This window comes from Vulpes vulpes, chromosome 3 (genome assembly GCF_048418805.1).
Source record: "Vulpes vulpes isolate BD-2025 chromosome 3, VulVul3, whole genome shotgun sequence".
NCBI lineage: Eukaryota > Metazoa > Chordata > Mammalia > Carnivora > Canidae > Vulpes > Vulpes vulpes.
This window is the reverse complement of record NC_132782.1, coordinates 8,287,024-8,304,008: the sequence shown is the minus strand read 5'-3', so window position 1 is coordinate 8,304,008 and position 16,985 is coordinate 8,287,024. Positions and strand designations below refer to the sequence as shown.

At 43.0% G+C, this 16,985-nt stretch overlaps 1 protein-coding gene across 2 annotated transcripts in view; it reads left to right on the top strand.

Moving 5' to 3' along the window:
- DPP4 (dipeptidyl peptidase 4) overlaps positions 1-16,985 on the top strand; it is a 79,951-nt gene that overhangs the window by 31,956 nt on the left and 31,010 nt on the right. For both annotated transcript variants that reach the window (XM_072751743.1, XM_072751744.1), the window contains 6 exons: positions 727-779; positions 892-964; positions 2,078-2,198; positions 6,190-6,350; positions 7,836-7,948; positions 15,801-15,933. In XM_072751743.1, the coding sequence (XP_072607844.1) occupies positions 727-779; positions 892-964; positions 2,078-2,198; positions 6,190-6,350; positions 7,836-7,948; positions 15,801-15,933 (654 nt within the window). The remainder of the gene's footprint in view (positions 1-726; positions 780-891; positions 965-2,077; positions 2,199-6,189; positions 6,351-7,835; positions 7,949-15,800; positions 15,934-16,985) is intronic.

The following is a 16,985-nucleotide window of genomic DNA, read 5'->3' as shown; positions in this document are numbered from 1 at the left end:
CTTTTCTGATATTGGTCATTCATACTTCCCCCCCACACCCACTCTTAATGTATTAGCAATTTTATTCATCTTTTCAAGGGATCCATTTTGGGCTTTGTTAATTTTTCTCTATTGTGCATTTTCTGTTTGATTACTGCTCTTTTACTTTTATTACTTCTTTTCTTCTCATTTATTTGGATTTGGTTTGCTTTTCATTTTTTAGATTCTTGAGATGGCTGTTTAAAATATAGATAATATATATTTTAATGTTAATATATATTGCCAGGTGGCTTTCAAAAAATCTGTAACACTTTATACTTTCATAATCAAAGTAGGAAAGTAAGTATTTCTCCACATTACCTTTTAAATATTTTGTCAGGGAAATGGTTGAAAAGTAAAAATTTGTGTTTTCGTAGATAGGTGGACTTAACATACTATGGTAAATGCTAGGAGTAATGCCTGCCATGAAGCAGCACATCAGCCCACTGTGATCCTGAGAAGTTTCCTTGGCAGGAGTAATGCCAGACCTAGGTTACAGATGAAGTCCAGAGGATTTTATGCTAGATGGTCTCTAAGACTCTCTTCCTAATTCCAAAATTCTGAGGATTAAGATAGGAATTACAAGATATGATAAAATTCAAAAATTATACAGTGTTCTCTTACTTTACATCTCATCTTGTGCTCCTATAGCAAGTGGCTGAACTATCAAGAATGACAGAAGCCTGAAATATCTGTTTTCTTTTATAGCAATGGAGGCATTCTTACACAGCTTCATACGACATTTATGACTTAAAGAAAAGGTCAGTAACTTCCTTATAAAAGCTATTAAGATTTTTTAGTGTAATAATATTTTTTTAAAAATCCCACTGTGATGTATTCATTTGGTAATGTTTCTTTTTATCTTTTTTTCAGGCAGCTGATAACAGCAGAAAAAATTCCAAACAACACACAGTGGATCACATGGTCACCAGAGGGTCATAAATTGGTTAGTAAGTCTCTTCCATTGTTGGAAAAAAATAATGGCCCAAAGCTCTCACATGCAGAAGCTACATAACCTGATACAGAGCAGACACTTAGGAAGCAAATGCTTGACTATCAAAGATAGTGTTATTGCCTAAAATAGCATTTTACTGGTCTAACACAGTAAAATACAATTCCTGAAAGTTTCTGAATTGTTTACTTACTGGAAAAAAATGCCCACTCAACTCCTAAATTCTAATTTCTGTTGTATTCAGTTTGTTGTTGTTGTTTGCTTGCTTGTTTGTTTTTGAGGCCTATAGCTGCTTCCTGCTAGTTCTGTGACCTTCTCTGTGTCACTGTAGATATAGCTTCATGTCCTATAGTGCTAGGAGAATGTCAGAAGTACCAAAGAATCTAAACAGGAAGATAGGCTGACCATTTGCAGAAGCAATTCTGTGCAATTCTGTGATGTTGAGTGCAACATCAACTGCACTCCCTCAACTCACCACCCCCAGAACACAATGTGAAGCACACATTATCCTGTAGAAGTGGTCAGGCTCTTGGGTCTTCTTATACACTCTAGCATCCAAATAGTGGTGTTTGTGAGCTGCTGCTTTTTAATATATTGAGTGTCTCTGGAATTATTTGGGGGTTATAGCATGTACACTTATAATTTTAAAAATGTGAAGGGGGGGGCACCTGGTTCAGTCTGTTAAGTGTCTGCCTTCAGCTCAGGTCATGATCTCAGGGTCCTGGGATAAAGCCCTGCATCAGATTCCTACATCAGACTCCCTGCTCATTGGGGACTCTGCTTCCCCCACATCCCTCCACTGCTCCCCATCCTTGTGCTCTCTTTCTCTTTCAAATAAATAAAATCTTTAAGATAAATAACTAAGTTAATTAATTAATTAATTAATTAATTAAATGTGGGGGGTAGTAAATGATTCTTTATTGTGCACAAATTGAATAACCCAAGGCAATCATTACATTTGCATATTTGTATTATTTGCATTATTTGCATTATTGCATTATTTGAGGATAAAAATATCTATTTGTTGCAGGTAGATATTTTTTAAGTCCAGGATAAGTTATGTTATACCAGGTTATTACTTATCACTCTGTTTTTTAATATTTCTAGGCATACGTTTGGAACAATGATGTTTATGTTAAAAATGAACCAAATACATCAAGTCAGAGAATCACATGGAACGGGAAGGAAAATGTAATATACAATGGAATAACTGACTGGGTTTATGAAGGTAGAGACTTTAAAGCTTTTTCAAATTAGAAAATCTTAAGTTAAAACAAAACAAAACAAAACAAAACATTTCTTTTAAAATGGAGAAATTCAATGGCATTCAAAATAGGTTGCATTTTTAAAAATGTCATCAAATTTCTTTAGCACTCATAATACCAGGTGTCTCACCAACAAGGATTTGCCAGCAGTAGCCTGTTTCGCCTGTGTCCTCATTGTCTCTCAATGCCCCTATTGTCTTCCGGCTCCTCCTACAAAGGGCCTTTCTGTGTAGGTAGCTTTTCTGCTTTACTGGGCATAAAAGCTTCGAGATTAACATCAGATGTTCCTTTAGCTGGGCCTACCTAACCCAGAGTTACTAAGGAAAGCTAAATACTCCCACAGCATTCCAAAAGCTGACAAAATGTTGTCTGGAGGTTGGGGAATAGAGGAGGAAGAAAGCATCTGTTTTACAGAGGATTTGTGTTCATTTTAACTTGGACAAATCATAATTTCCTGTTTTTAAAGAAGGAATAAATAATTAGAAAGCTATAGGGGGAAAAATCGGTAAAAAAAGAAAAAAGAACTAAAAATATTAAAGAGGATTAGTCTCTATTTTAGGATAGAGTTTTAGAAAATATTAGAAAAACATTTTTCATGCCTATCGTTGCCAAGGTAAAAGGCCTTTTGAGGCTTTTCCAGACTGTTTGCAAGGTTGCCTAAAGCTTATTAAGTACTCATCCTTATTTCATCCTCTTATTTCTTCCTTGTAGTTAAAAAAGAAAAAAAATAATTTTTCTTCATGACTGAATTTTGGTTCTTACCCAATTCAAGTCAAGTTCAATTAAATGGCTAACATTATAACAGCAGCAACAACAACAACAAAAATCACTTTAAAAGAAGGATAAATCCCCGGGGCCCAGAAATAACTTCTAATGAAATTTACTAGCACTGGTCACTTAGCAATTGAAAGCCTTCTTTAACATTTATTGGACAGCACAGCACAACCTGCAGGGTCCCCAGAGTGAACTGGATTTATTTGAAGCCTCTTCCCAAAGCTGCAAATCCATCCTTCCTTGAAACATCTGAATGTCTCTAAGATAAGGACACACCTAATACTATGAGCCCTTTCTAAGGTAGATAATAGCTGGAAAGATCTCAGTTTGCATGTTGATGACAAAAGGAAGAATGGCTTCCCAGTTCCAATGTGGGCCTGTCTCTAAAAAACAGGACTTTGGTTCCTATGGAGAAGTTCCTATAATTGGTTTTATATATTTATGAATGATCCATACTTGGAAAGGGCACACTTGTTTCTCTGTATTGGAGATCGATCCTCCCACTGGAGCTCTCCACTGCAGCCATGAAGACTCGTTCAGGATCAGACTAAAAGAGTACATTTTGAGAATCTTTAGGTTCATAAGTAAAAGAACAAACAAAGCTGCAAGGTCCACACGGGGCCATGTGTCGTATCATGGAGGAACACTCCCAGAATAGCCTGCCCTCTGGAACTTGTGCCCCTTGCCTCACCCCATGTTCGCAAATGACTTTCTCTCTCAATGTCTCTATGTTTTCCCTTTGTCTTATTTCATGATTTTCTAATTGATTATTACTTTAGTTAGTAAGTGTCTTCTCGTGTAAAAATAATAATATTTTATCTCCTAGTATGAAGTTAATCACATGACATTCACTCTTAAGTATGAGTATAGTTTACCTAGCCCAGAGGTGAGAATGAGTATTTTGAGGGCGAGGATGAAGAGGGATAGAGAAAGAAAGAAGTTTGAAAGATGGACACTGCTGACCCTGAGGGTGTGGGTCATTCAGCACAGTTCACACTGAGTGCCAGCTACCTATGAGGTGCCGTGTCAGGTTTTAGAGACACAGAGACAAATGCTGCCCTCAGGGAACTCAGGCTGGAGAGAGAGAGAGAGACAAAGGTACCAATGGATAATTGTTATAGAGTGAATCCAGATCTATTCAGTGGAGGGCATTAAGACCAGGGAGTACATAAGGAAGGTCAGAGTGGTTGGACAGAAGGTATCAGGAGAAGAGGGAGGTTCAGAGAGTGGGGGGCGGGGGTGCCATTGACACTTGTGCTCACAGCCAGCTTTGTATCAGGAAGGACAGGAAACCTGCTCCTCCTTTGTTATGCTCCCTTCTCCCTACTATTCATTCTCAGGACTTTTGCATTTGACCTGAAGTAGTTTTATGATGGTGGTTTTAATACATCATGATGTCGAACAATGTGTTCAGTGCAAATACCCACCAATTCAAAACATAGCTACTACCTACTGCCTGCACTTAAAAGCAATTTTAAAAACCATGACCTTGCTGTAATTGTATTCATTTTATGTAGTTGCATCTTGATCTTAGACTAGAACCAATTAGTAGAAGCCATAGGAAGGAGACATCAACTCAGTATCTAAAGAAGTTCCCAGTAGAAACCCCTTGACTCCGAGTCACAAGGCCTGTGTCCTTGCCTTGTCTTTGGCAATTCATTCACTCTCCCTAAGCCCCTCAGTTGCCTTCTCTGTAAAATGGGATGTGAATAGAATAGACTCATCTAGGGATCTTTGTGAGGACTAAATTAGATGGTGTTTTATAAATTCTAAATTGCTACATGAATGTAACTTAATGACACAGGCAGAAAACAGATAAAGCCGGAGTAGCCTGCCTGACCCAGTAGGTTTTCTGTTACTAGAAGACCTGAAATAGGCATGGAGGGACATAGAGCATGGAGGTGAGAAGCATGGATTCAAACCAGACAAGTCTGGATTCATTCTTGATTCTATCGGTTATTGGCCATGTGACCCTGGGCAATGACTTACTCTCTTTAAGCCTGCCTGCCTCCTTGCTCACCTGCACGGTGAGCCACTGTGAGGATTACATGTAATACATGTAATACATGTCAGTTGTGTATGGTTTAACACTCATTAAATGATAGTTGCTCGTCATGATAATTATTATTACATTTTGTTATTATCGTTACTGTTGTTACCATTACTGCCACTCCTATTACCATTATTTTTATTATTGAAGACAGGCACTTGGAAGAAGCCCCAGGAATCAGAAAGGTGATGGGGACAGATGATTTCCTAACTCTAAGACTCAAGTTTCTGTGCTTTTGCTTTTACCTTTACACGCGCAACAGAATATGAGATTTGTGGATTAAATCCGCATAAAGGACTAGGAGTCTCCATCCAGTCTACCCGAACTCTCCGTGAAAGAGGTTTTGGCATTTTAGGAGCCAGAGATTGGAAGTCCCATGAATAGACTCCATAATAAACATAGGAAAGAACTACATTTGCCAGAGAATGAGAATGAGTCCAACAGCGTTCTGGAGAGCAAGACCTTTCCTTTCATTTGCCTCACTCTCTGACCCTCTTCCCCTACCATCACCATCTGCACCAGAGGAGCGTGTTAATCTGCCTGAGTCCTTAGTTTCTAGGCTAAGCCGAGGAGGCGTTTCTCAATAGGGGTCTCATGGAGCTCCTTGTCATTCTAAATTCATCCTTCCCACACCCTGTTTGTGCCAAGCGTAGTAAACTGTGGGCACCATATTAGTTTGATAGTCTGGAGCCACACACCACCCACCAGTACCCTGTGGGCACAGTACAAACTGAGCCCAGTTGGGGAGAGTATGCTGGCATGTTGACTGTTTGAAAATTAGAAAGGAGAATCAGCCCCTTGTGTGAAATTTACTTTTAGTATGTTTTGCGGCATAAATTTAGAGGATTATAAGATAAAGAAAAAAAATGTAGAGCTTATATTAAATATTGTGTGCTAAAATATTCTAAAATGGTCCAACGGGTTACTTATTTTTACAATCCAGATCTATCCTTGAAGATTTTATTTTTATTCATTTGTATTACTCTGAATTTGGAAGCCCAGCAAATGCAAAATGGTTCATTAGTTGAACTCTACTGTAATTACTAAAGCTAATGAGAACAATATTTTGAATGCCAAAGCCAATTTATCAGCTACTTCGTGTAACAGAACAATTTATGTCTTTTTTTCAGAGGAAGTCTTCAGTGCCTACTCTGCTCTGTGGTGGTCTCCAAAAGGCACTTTTTTAGCATATGCCCAATTTAACGACACAGAAGTCCCACTTATTGAATACTCCTTCTACTCTGACGAGTCACTGCAGTACCCAAAGACTGTGCGCATTCCATATCCAAAGGTCTGTGCTCCTATTCGCATAGTGGTTCCGCGATTTGATGGGAAGAGAATGGTTTCATTTTAATCCTTTCCTGCTAATGAAAATATTGTCAGTCTCTCTTCAACAGCTTGCTGTGATTACTCTTGCTGAAGTCAACAGCATCTGGCAATTTTAAAGTATTTTTATTATCCCAGGAAAGAGTGTGATTTAAGGTTTTGTAATTTCTCCAAAAACTTTGAGGAATGACAAGCCGAAAAAGATGGAGAAAATGCTTTTGAAAGAGGTAGGGGAGGATGAAAATGTTTCAGTGGAGGAAAGGAGAGACTGTCATTGAATCACAAGCTCATCTTATTTGTAGAAGTTGGAATGTGCCCTGGATGAAGTTGAAAAGCTCAGTTATGTATCAGGTTGGGTTGCTAATTAACCGATACGTGACTGGTTTCCGCGGTTCTGGTATAGATTTGGCACTAATGTGAGCTTCACACGTCCTGCATTTGGAATAATGGTCTCACATCCTGGTTTGCAAGGCTGTTCTCCCCCTCGGGAGGCATATTTATGAAAATCGAACAGCTTTGTTAAGCAGTGTAAGCCGAGGAAGAGGGGGATTTAGAAGGCAACCAGGACCCTTCACTAGGATCATGATATTAACGGCCACAGTATCATCTATAGGAAAATCGAATAGTAAATGTTTTCGCCGTAAGTAACTTGGGAAGAGGGAATTTTATTTTTACCAACTCACTCAATTTGCTACACGAAGAGCTGCCATTTTAGGAAGACAGAGGAAGTTAAAAGAAAAAAAAAGATCAGGGACTAAATATAGAGATGTATTTTCAGTGGAATGTTATTTTTTGAGTGAAACTGGCAAAAAAAAAAAAAAGACCCATAAAATGCTCTCGCTAAAAATATATTATTTCGAACTAATTTGTCAATTGAAGATCTATATGTATTATAAAAAAGTTCTGTAGCTTTCTGTCATCGTTTGGACTATAAAGCTCGAACGTGGTAAACGTGAACTTGGAGCGCAAACGATGGCTTCTTAATTAACGTTATTGGCTCTTGGCTCAGGTGAACTCATCTTCCTGGTGGACTGTGTCTTTGGCTGAACCCGAGGCATTCTTCTAGTTGTCGCCCATTACACTTCTTGTCTTCTGGAGTCAGAGCATATCTGCAAAATAATGAAATTGATTTTTAAAAAGTTTATCCTTGTTCGCACAAAATACGTTAAGTTATGACCGTTAGTGATTTAAACAGGAGTGCTTTGGGCTGTCAATACATATGTGTCTGCCTGAACATGAAAAGTTGCATCTCTTGACTCTCTCTTATGTTCATTCTTTCATCAAATTTAACTACATTAAATTTTTAACATGTCTCATTATTATAATTGTATGGGTGTAATGGAGACATTTTCGTACAGTTTTAAACCCGTGCAGTGATGTGATATCTTTATTTTTTGTCCATATCAATTATATAATTGTTTTTTTGTTTTGTTTTGTTTTGTTTTCCTAGGCAGGAGCTATAAATCCAACCGTAAAGCTCTTCGTTGTAAAAACCGACAGTCTCACCTCAGGCACCAATGCAACTTCAGTAGAGCTCTCCCCTCCTCCTGATATTTTAACAGGGTAAGAGTCTTGATCAGAATGTGTGGGTTGTACACAGTTTCATGGATCTCATGGAGAACATTTTAGAAATGGATGGAAGAATCAGGGGTAGCATCCCAACGTGTCCCCCGGGGTCGAAAGCCATTCCTTCCTTCATCAGCCATTCTTTGTTGAGCTTCGATGTCCTCGTGCTGGGCAGGGTTCTGGTGATGGGGTCTCACAGTGAATAGAGCCACCACAGTCCCAGGTATCATGAAGCCTACACTCGAGGTGCGGGAGGGAGACAACAACCAGGTAGACAGAGCATCAGGTGATGACAAAAGTTGTGAAGACAATCAAAGCAGGGCAAGGTGAAGGTGATGGTGGGGGGAGGTCAGGGGGGCTCTCTCTAAAGAGATGACCTGTGAGCAGTGACATGAGGCAGAGGGTCAGCTAGCCACCTGAGTAGCTGGACGTTCGGGGTCCAGGCAGAGGAAGAGCAGGTGCAAAGGCCCCGCAGAGAGAATGCCCTGGTGCGTGAGAGGACCTGCGAGGGGCCAGGTGACCAGCGCGGTGCAGGTGGAGAGGTGAGTGATGGCAGTGAGGTCAGATCATGGGGGCTGTGCAGGTCCTCGTGAGAACGGGAGAAATTCAGGGAAACTGTTACATTTAGGGATCCTCATGACACCGACATGCCTCAGGATGTCACTTGCCTAAGTAATCACTGGTGGTTTGAAATTCAGCCGCCGTGCACCCTCAGCGCCCCCGTGTTTTCCTGTAAAGATAACCATGGTACCGCATGCAGTTTATGGCCGTGAGTTGCTTTCTGTTCATTTCTGTTAATTATGTTGGTTTTCTTGTTGCTTTTAAATGACGGCTAGTATATACTGAGCGCTCGCTATGTGCCAGACACAGGGCATTCCCGCAAGCTTTATTGTATTAATCTTTAAAGTAACTCCAACAACTATAATTATATGCCTCTTTTACATACCAGGAAATGAGGCCTAGAAGTTAAGAAAATGACCAAGTCGGAGTCTGTATTCAAACCTGTCTTTCTGACTTAGAAGCAAGAGCTTATAAATGCTCTGCTGGGTGTCTCCCTCTGTCTGAATTCAGCCCCTGCCCTCAGGTTCCTGAAGTTATTATCAGAGCCACATGGAAGCATCCTTCTCAGGATTGATTTACCACATCAGGCAGGCTGTAGGCTCTGCTCTGTCATTATTAATTCATTGATCTGATTAGAAATAACTATATTCACCCATTCATTTGGAGGAAAAAATCAATTATCAGTAAATTTAAAATTTTTTTTCCTGAGTTTGCCCAATGGTATGAAAATTTACCTGAAGATTCTAGAATCTGCTGTTTGGCCCCGTCCAGTCATCTCTTCTATGAACATTGATTGAGCACCCAATATTTACATAACAAATGTTCATAGGGCTGAGCTTCTTTCTAGCACTTATGACCAAGCAGAGGGTATAACATATTCCAATAAATGACTCCAAAAGCAAATACTCCAGAGGGGTAGACAGAAGGCCAGAGATATTCCAAGGAGAGGAAATGGGTTTCCCATGACCCCAGGGATCAAAGAAAGCATCCTAGGGAATGTGTGGATTGAACAGGAAGGATTCCACAGGGCACCACTGGGGTGAGGGGTGGCAGGGGGTGAAGGGGAAGGTCACCCACAGGTGGGAAAGTACAGGGCTGTCCAGGGAAAGAGCAGGAGGGCCTGGTGTGACCTCTTAGTCTACAACCGACATCTGTCCGCAGGGAGGATGAGCCACAAGCCCTTGCTCTGAAAAACATTAGATCTAGAAGGGGCTTTAGACATTACTCGTGGTTTACAAACTTTTTCAAGGACCCAGAAGCCTTGGTTTCCAGTGAGGTATGGCACAGGAGTGCAGTACCAGAAGCCAAGCAGAAGATTACTGCTCAGGTGGCAGGCATAGGCCTTGTCTCCCCTGCTTCCCCCAGGAGTCAGGATATTAGACAGAACCTGCAGGGGTTCCAGAACACGCTGAGAACACTCTGGGACACAGACCAGCTAACTGAGGCTCAGAGAGGGAGACTCGTTTGCTCCAGGTCACACACCAAGTCAGCATGGAAGCTGGGAGCAGGGATAGATGCCTGGCCCTGACAGGCCAGACTCGCTCAAAAATGGAGTTTCAGGTGTTGAGTGTTTCCTGTGGGCAGGGACCATGCTTGATGCTCCGCTCCCATCTCATTTGACACACTGCCTACCGTGTCATTGTCATGGCCATTTCCCAAGGCTTCATCTGTGGGGTCTCCCCCCCGCCCCCCAACTTCGAAACCTCATTCCAGGAGCTGACCTCAGGAAATGTGTGCAAGTCTAAGGAATTAGTTTTTGCCCCCCAGGAATGAATCATTAAGTCATTGTTTGTAGTTCTTTATGCTACATTCCTGGTGAGGATGGCTTCACTCACTGGGGATATTTTGTGTGAGACATATTTTACTGAGGAATCATTTCTGGAAATGCCTCAGGAATGTGTTATAGAGGGAATCATAAATCCAGCTCTGGTCTCCATTAACACCAGCAAGGCCACAGCTTATCTAAAACCAGGCTCGAGGTCCTTTCTGGGGAAAATGTTCTAGCAAGCGGTGATGCCCCATTTTCTGGCCTCATGCTAACATCCAGCAGGACCAGGTTAATCACAGCAAGTTGCGCCTCTTAGCAAACTGCCCAGCACCCTCTGCCGTGTTTCCCAGCAATCCGCTAGTTCCTGGAGTGTAGGAGCGCCTGGAGTGTAGCCCTAGGGGAGCGGGCATGTCTCTTCTCTTCTCTGCCCCTGCACTCATCACTCATTTTCCCTTGAGGCCATATCCTTGGGTCACAGAACTTCTAGCAGGTGAAATCCTACCAGAGACAGGGAGCCTCCCTGCTGCGCTCACTGATTTAGAGGTCAAGTGGATTAGATTCCTTAGGCCGTTTGGTGGCATTCATGACTCCTAATGGGAATTTGCAAGCTCAAAATCTTTGAGAGAAAACAACATATACCTCCTACTGCTTTATTTAGAGCTCAGTTTCCCATTCCTGGATTAAAGTAAGAAAGTTCTACAAGTAGGGGCCCATCTTATAGGAGTATCTCCAGTGCCTCTCAGGGGGCCTGGGACACAGCAAATGCCCAATGAATATTTGTAGAATAAATGAATAAGCTCATGCATAGATAAGTGACGTATGTTATGTATGTGAGTTTATGTGTGGGGAATCGTGTGGACAGCCAGCACCCAAGATGACCCTCGAAGTGACCCTGCATAGCAATCCCTCTATTCTGCTTCCTCCCAGCCATCTGCAAATTCTGTGGCCTGAGCTAGAGGAGTGTTCTACTCAGGTCACCAACCCAACCCCCCACCGCCCCCCCAGAGCTGCTGAATGGCTGGGGGGGGGGGGGGCATCACACCCAGCTCATGACCTGCCCCACCCTGTGTTATCTGCTCCCGAATGATGCAATAGATAAATGTGTCCTCTGAATAGCTGATGATCCTTGATCTATAGAGATATCAGGTCCGAGGTTGTCACACAGGAGATACTGTACTGGACTGAAATGGCCCGGAAGCTTGTGACACTTCAAGACAGGAGCTCACATGCTGTGCTCGCAGGCCCCCTGTGATTGGGCCCCCCCCCTCCCCGCCTCACCCCACCTACCCTTCTCCTCAGCGATCTGTCAGCAGCCCCGGGAGGGCTGGCATCCCCATCAGAGCAGAGTGGCATGGAGCCCGGGGCCAACGCTGGAAGAACGCCTGCTTCCTTGGGTGATTCACCGAATTAATCACTCCACCGTCTGCATTTGCTCTCAGGAGCAATTTCCCTCCAATGTTCTTTCCAGTTAGTAATGCCTACCTGATGTTGAGTATCCTTCATACACCAAAAGAAACGCTGTCACAAGTTGGGGGAGTTAGTGCGACCCACCAGACATTTATTAGGTGCCCACTACTTGCAAGGCAACGGTCGCTCTACAAAGGGATCCTCTGGAGTATGACCTTCAAAAGCAGGTCTCTCCCAGTACATTCGAATATAATCTGCTTTATAAAATTCAGCTATTTAGTTTACACACTCTCTGTACGAATAAATAGACCTCATGGAGTGAGGAATTTTATCCGGAAGAAAAGCAAAAGGGTGAAGCTAGCCAACAATATTTCCCAGAGAGATGGGTGGAGGTTCTATAGAGGGAGCGACTGGGAACAGCAAAATCTGATGCCAGCTGCTTGGTCTGAATCGTGGCTCCAACAGTTCCCAGTGTGTGACCTTAGACAAGCTACTTCGCTTCTCTACACTTGTCTTTCTTTGTCTGCAAAACATGAATTCTAGCCTTCCTACCCCATAGGCTGCTACAAACTTTATGTTGAGCACTTGGAACGGTTCCTGGCACGTAGTAAACTCCCCATGGGTGTGAACTCCTGTTATTCTGTCCAGAAATCACTCCATTGCTTTAGTATTAAAGTCTAACCATATTCTCCCTGCAGTAACCTGTCCCAGAAGGTAGAGAGTTTATTGGATCACTATGTCCAACCTGGGATGGGCAGTCTCTGGCTCAAGGGAAGGCCAGGCTGCCTGATGGTCCCTTTCTGCCCCTTCCCACCATTCAAACGAGTCTACTCAGTAGACGCCTCTCTGTTTTTACAGATTGACATCAGCACATAGGGGCGCCTGGGTGGCTCAGTTGGTTGAGCACTTGACTCTTGGTTTCGGCTCAGGCCCTGAACTCAGGTCATGAGATCCAGCCCCTAGTGGAGCTTGAGACCTGGCAGGGAGTCTGCTTGAGATTCCCATTCCCTCTGCCCCTCCCACTGCTCGAGCAGGCTCTCTCTCTCTTTCTCTCTCTCTCTCCCTTCAAATAATTTTTTTCAAAAAAAAAATCAACCTGCAGTACAAAATATAGTTGATAATCCTGCTTGTTGGATTTCTCTGGTCTTAAGTGGGACTTAAACCTTTTAATAAAAAGTACCCTCGGCCCATTGGTTCCTTTATATATTTTTTATGGCTCACTGACATTTCAGACTGGCATGATCTTGGCTCAGGACTATGTTATGCAGCGTCGTTCTGTCTCCCCTTAATTCCAAATCCTAAAGAGAAGCTGTGATTAAACAGAAGTATGTTTACATGAGAATTCAAAACGTCCCGTCCGCTTGCTGCGCTTGCTGGCAAAGGGCCCTTACGGAGGCGCCAGAGGGTGCAGAGTACACCTTGGGCTACAGAGAGTGACAACGAGAGTGGAAGATACAGGTTCGTGGACTTTTGATCTAGAAACGGGCAGGGAAGGTGCCAGGTGCATGTGAGCTTCCTGGCAGCTTCCCAAATTCCAGTACTCCGTGTTTTCAAGTGGGGGAAAGTTACTGCTGATTTCTGAACCCGAAGTATAATCTATGGTTTTTAGCAGATAAAGCACTTGTCTTGTTAAAGAGTTTTCTTCCCTCCCTGACCCACCCCCCTCCTGCCCTTTCTCCCGACCAGGCCACTTGAGAAAAGGGAAGCCTGGTTCTGGTGCCCATGATCCTAATCGATGCCCAGGGATCCCTGGGACAATGTGTGCATGTAATGTAAAGAGACGTTTTTTCCTCCCTGGAGAGAGGGACATGGTTTTCATCCAATTTACAAAGGGATTTGATCTGTGAATAGGAACCATTGGCATAGAGCAGGGATCAGCACGCCAGGACCCACTGGCAAGTCCAGCCCCATGCCATCCGTGTTTGATCTGCAAGTAAGAAAGGTTTTTAGAATTTTGATTCGTTGGGAAGGCAAATCACAAGAAGAATAATATTTCATGACATGCGAAGATCAGACGGACTTCAAATCTCAGGGTTTCACTGGAACGCACCCACACTGGTGTGTTTAGGTATCGTCTCTGGCTGCTCTTGTGCTGCAAAGGCAGAGAGAAGTAGTTGTGACAGCACGTGTGGCCCACAAAGCTTAAAATATTTACTATCTGGCTTTTTGCTGAGAAAGTCCTCAGACCTCTCGTCTAGAGAGTTCACCTCAAAAAATTTGATTTTCTCCCTTGCATTTCATGATTCCATCCCCTTTGCAATCATTTACTCCCTGGCCCCAGCAAGATTTATTTGCCTTTCCATTTTCTCATCTAATGCCTGTGGATTGGGCAAAGGGCAGAAGACTTGGACTCAGTGAGGGCCCCTTGCTCCTGTTCCTGCAAAGAGGCGCTCACACTCTCATACCCTGCAGCCTGGCAGCCGGTAAGACTGCTGGCATCAGGCCGGAAGGAGGGGCATTTGCAGAGAGCTCAGGGGATATCTGAGGGAGACCTGTGGAAGTCAGAGCATGGCGGTGGTTTCAGACTGAGGGGCAGGATGAACAAAGGAGGGTCGCAGCTGGGAAATCTCAGGGGGTGTTCATGGAATACCAGCCATGAAGACTGGATGGTGGGTATGTTCTTACTGAGCAAGGGAAAGGGCTGAAATGGAGAGGAGTCCCTATCTGTGGGAAGAGGGGTTTTGCTGCTGGGTGAAGGGGTTTGATCTGCCTTCAGGGCTTGCCACCTGCAGTGGGGACAGCCAGGAGGCACCCCTGGGGGCACTAACCCAAGAGGTATCCCTAGCTACAAGAGGGGGATATGATGTGCTGATCCAGCCTAAGTGCTCCATAAATATTGGTTGTTTGCTTTCGCGTCTGTGAAGGGAGTGCAGGCAGGACATGATCTGCGAATTCTGAGGACAACCAGGTATTTCAGCCGCAAAGAACTCCGTAGGATTTTCCCCTTCTTCTGTGCTGAGTGCCTGTTTTGTGCCAGGTATTCTGTTAGGGCCTGGAGACACCCTGTGAACAAGAAGCCTGTGGCCCTGTCTCCGAGAGCTTGTGAGCAAGGAGAGCAAAGAGACACAAGGAGTGGGGGTGGCCACAACCGGTGAAGAGCAAAGGAGCATTTTAGGGCATCTTTTAGTGCATTTGGGGTGATGAGGAAGATATGGCCATGGGGCCAGTCAGGAAGAAAGGGGAAGAAAAGATTCTCTTGGAGTTTCTCAGACAAAAGGGAATAAGGCTTCAATCAACCAAAATCATGCAGTAGAAACGCATGATTTAAGAATGGTCCTTCAAAATCACACTGAGGGCTACGAGGAACAAATAAAATAAAATAAACAATCCAGAGCAAATATTTAGGGAGGCCGGCTGAAAGGTAAATTGTGAATTCCCTGCATCTCACTATAAAAAAAAAAAAAGAGTCCCAAAAATGTTTAAAGGTGTGCGTTGGAGGAAGATGCCCTGCTAGAGATAGATAACTCCATTTGTATAAATCTTATATTAAGGTTCCTTGATTTTTTTCACATGGTTCATGTTTTGACTCTTGAGAAAAGACTTTTACAGCATAATTATTTGATTTTCAAAGTTTGTAGAGATGTGAGTCAATTTTTCCCCTTTGAAAACGAAGTTGAGAAAAGGGTCAGTTATAATTTCACCCCAAAAGCAAAAATTTTCTGAAGAAGCACGTCAAATTACCAGAAAATATTTGAATCTCAGCCAGTGTCTCTGGCCTCACTGTAACGTTCTTTCAAGACAGCAGAAAAGAGATGGGAAATGTCACCCTTGCCTTCCTAGCACCACCAAAGGCCAAGCTGAGGACTTGAAAAATCCTGAGCTCTAGTGTGAGTCACGTTTGTGAAGCCACTGTATGATGTTAGCTGTTGTTTTTCCTGTCAGATGTATTTTAATTTCCATTCAAAACTAAATTACACTTTAAGCTTTCAGAAAAGGTAAAAAATTGTGATATTAAATGGTTTTGACAACCATTTAAAATCATATGCTTATTAAGATGGATTTCATTGAGTAGAATGTCTACCTGTACCAAGGTCTGAAAATAGTTATGCTCTCGCTCTCCTTCCTTCCTTCCTTTCTTCCTTCCTGCCTTCCTTCCTTCCTTCCTCCTTCCAGGGATTACTACTTGTGTGATGTGACATGGGTAAACGAAGAAAGGATTTCTATGCAGTGGCTCCGAAGGATTCAGAACTATTCAGTCATGGATATTTATGACTATAATTCCACCAGTGGATGGATTTCCTCATTGGTAAGGTTTAATGGGGGATGTTCTGCTTCTACAGCTACATGTGACCCAAGGACTGTATGAAAACAGGGAGAATGAATGATTGGGAATCAGGAAAATAAAGTTTGAGTTTCTTTTCTTTCTGACTCCATGTCAGATCCTGTGGCAGTGGGTAAGTCTTGACTAACTTTTAGAGAATCTGGTATCTGGTGGTACTTCCATTTCATCTATACTCACTAGTCATACTGTTTTAGTTATGGTTATTATCACTTGGGGCAGGGATGGTGATTGGAAGCCCAGAAGGCAGAATTTGGTGTAAAAATTCAAAAGGCCCAAGAAGGCTGCAAGGTCAATGAAGTGTGTTTCAATAGAGAAAATATAGGGAGTGGGGAATGACTGGCTGAGAATACGTGAAACAAGTCAAGTAGCAAAAGGCCACAGATCTCTTACCACCCTGTGACCATCTTTCAGCAGTATCAGTTTTAGAGCATAAAGAGATAACTAGTAGGCTGAGAGGGTGGCAACATTAAGACAAAGGCAAGTGTTAATTCTATCTTGAGGTGCTGGGGGCAGGGCATTCCCCACAAGAAACCACAAGGTTCAGCTAAGCTGGCAAATCATAATGAAAGCCCCTTTGGGAACCAGCAGCCTCAAGAGAGGTAAAGTCCAGGGAAGGTTTTTCCGGCATATGTCAAGAGCACTTCTCCAGGCCCTTTTCTGGTAATAGAATGCTCTGTGCCAACATACCTCCCCCTCTACACACTCTCCATGCTGGTTGAGCACAATGCAGATTCTTGCCTCAGAAAGCCTGGGCACCCTGAATCTGATTTGCCCATTTGTTTATTTATACAGCCAGCACTGCATACCTACTATGTCGCAGGTTCTGTGCATAACTTTGGATTTAAAAACAAACAAACAAATTAGACAACATGCTGGTCCCCAAAAGGTGTATGTTTTAATAGGGCATGCCATTAGGATAATCAATGATAACAGTTGCCGTTTCTTGACCACTCACAGTAGCCAAACGCTGTGGAGACAGAGATTCTGGAGGTGAAGGAGCTTGCTTGCGTCACAGG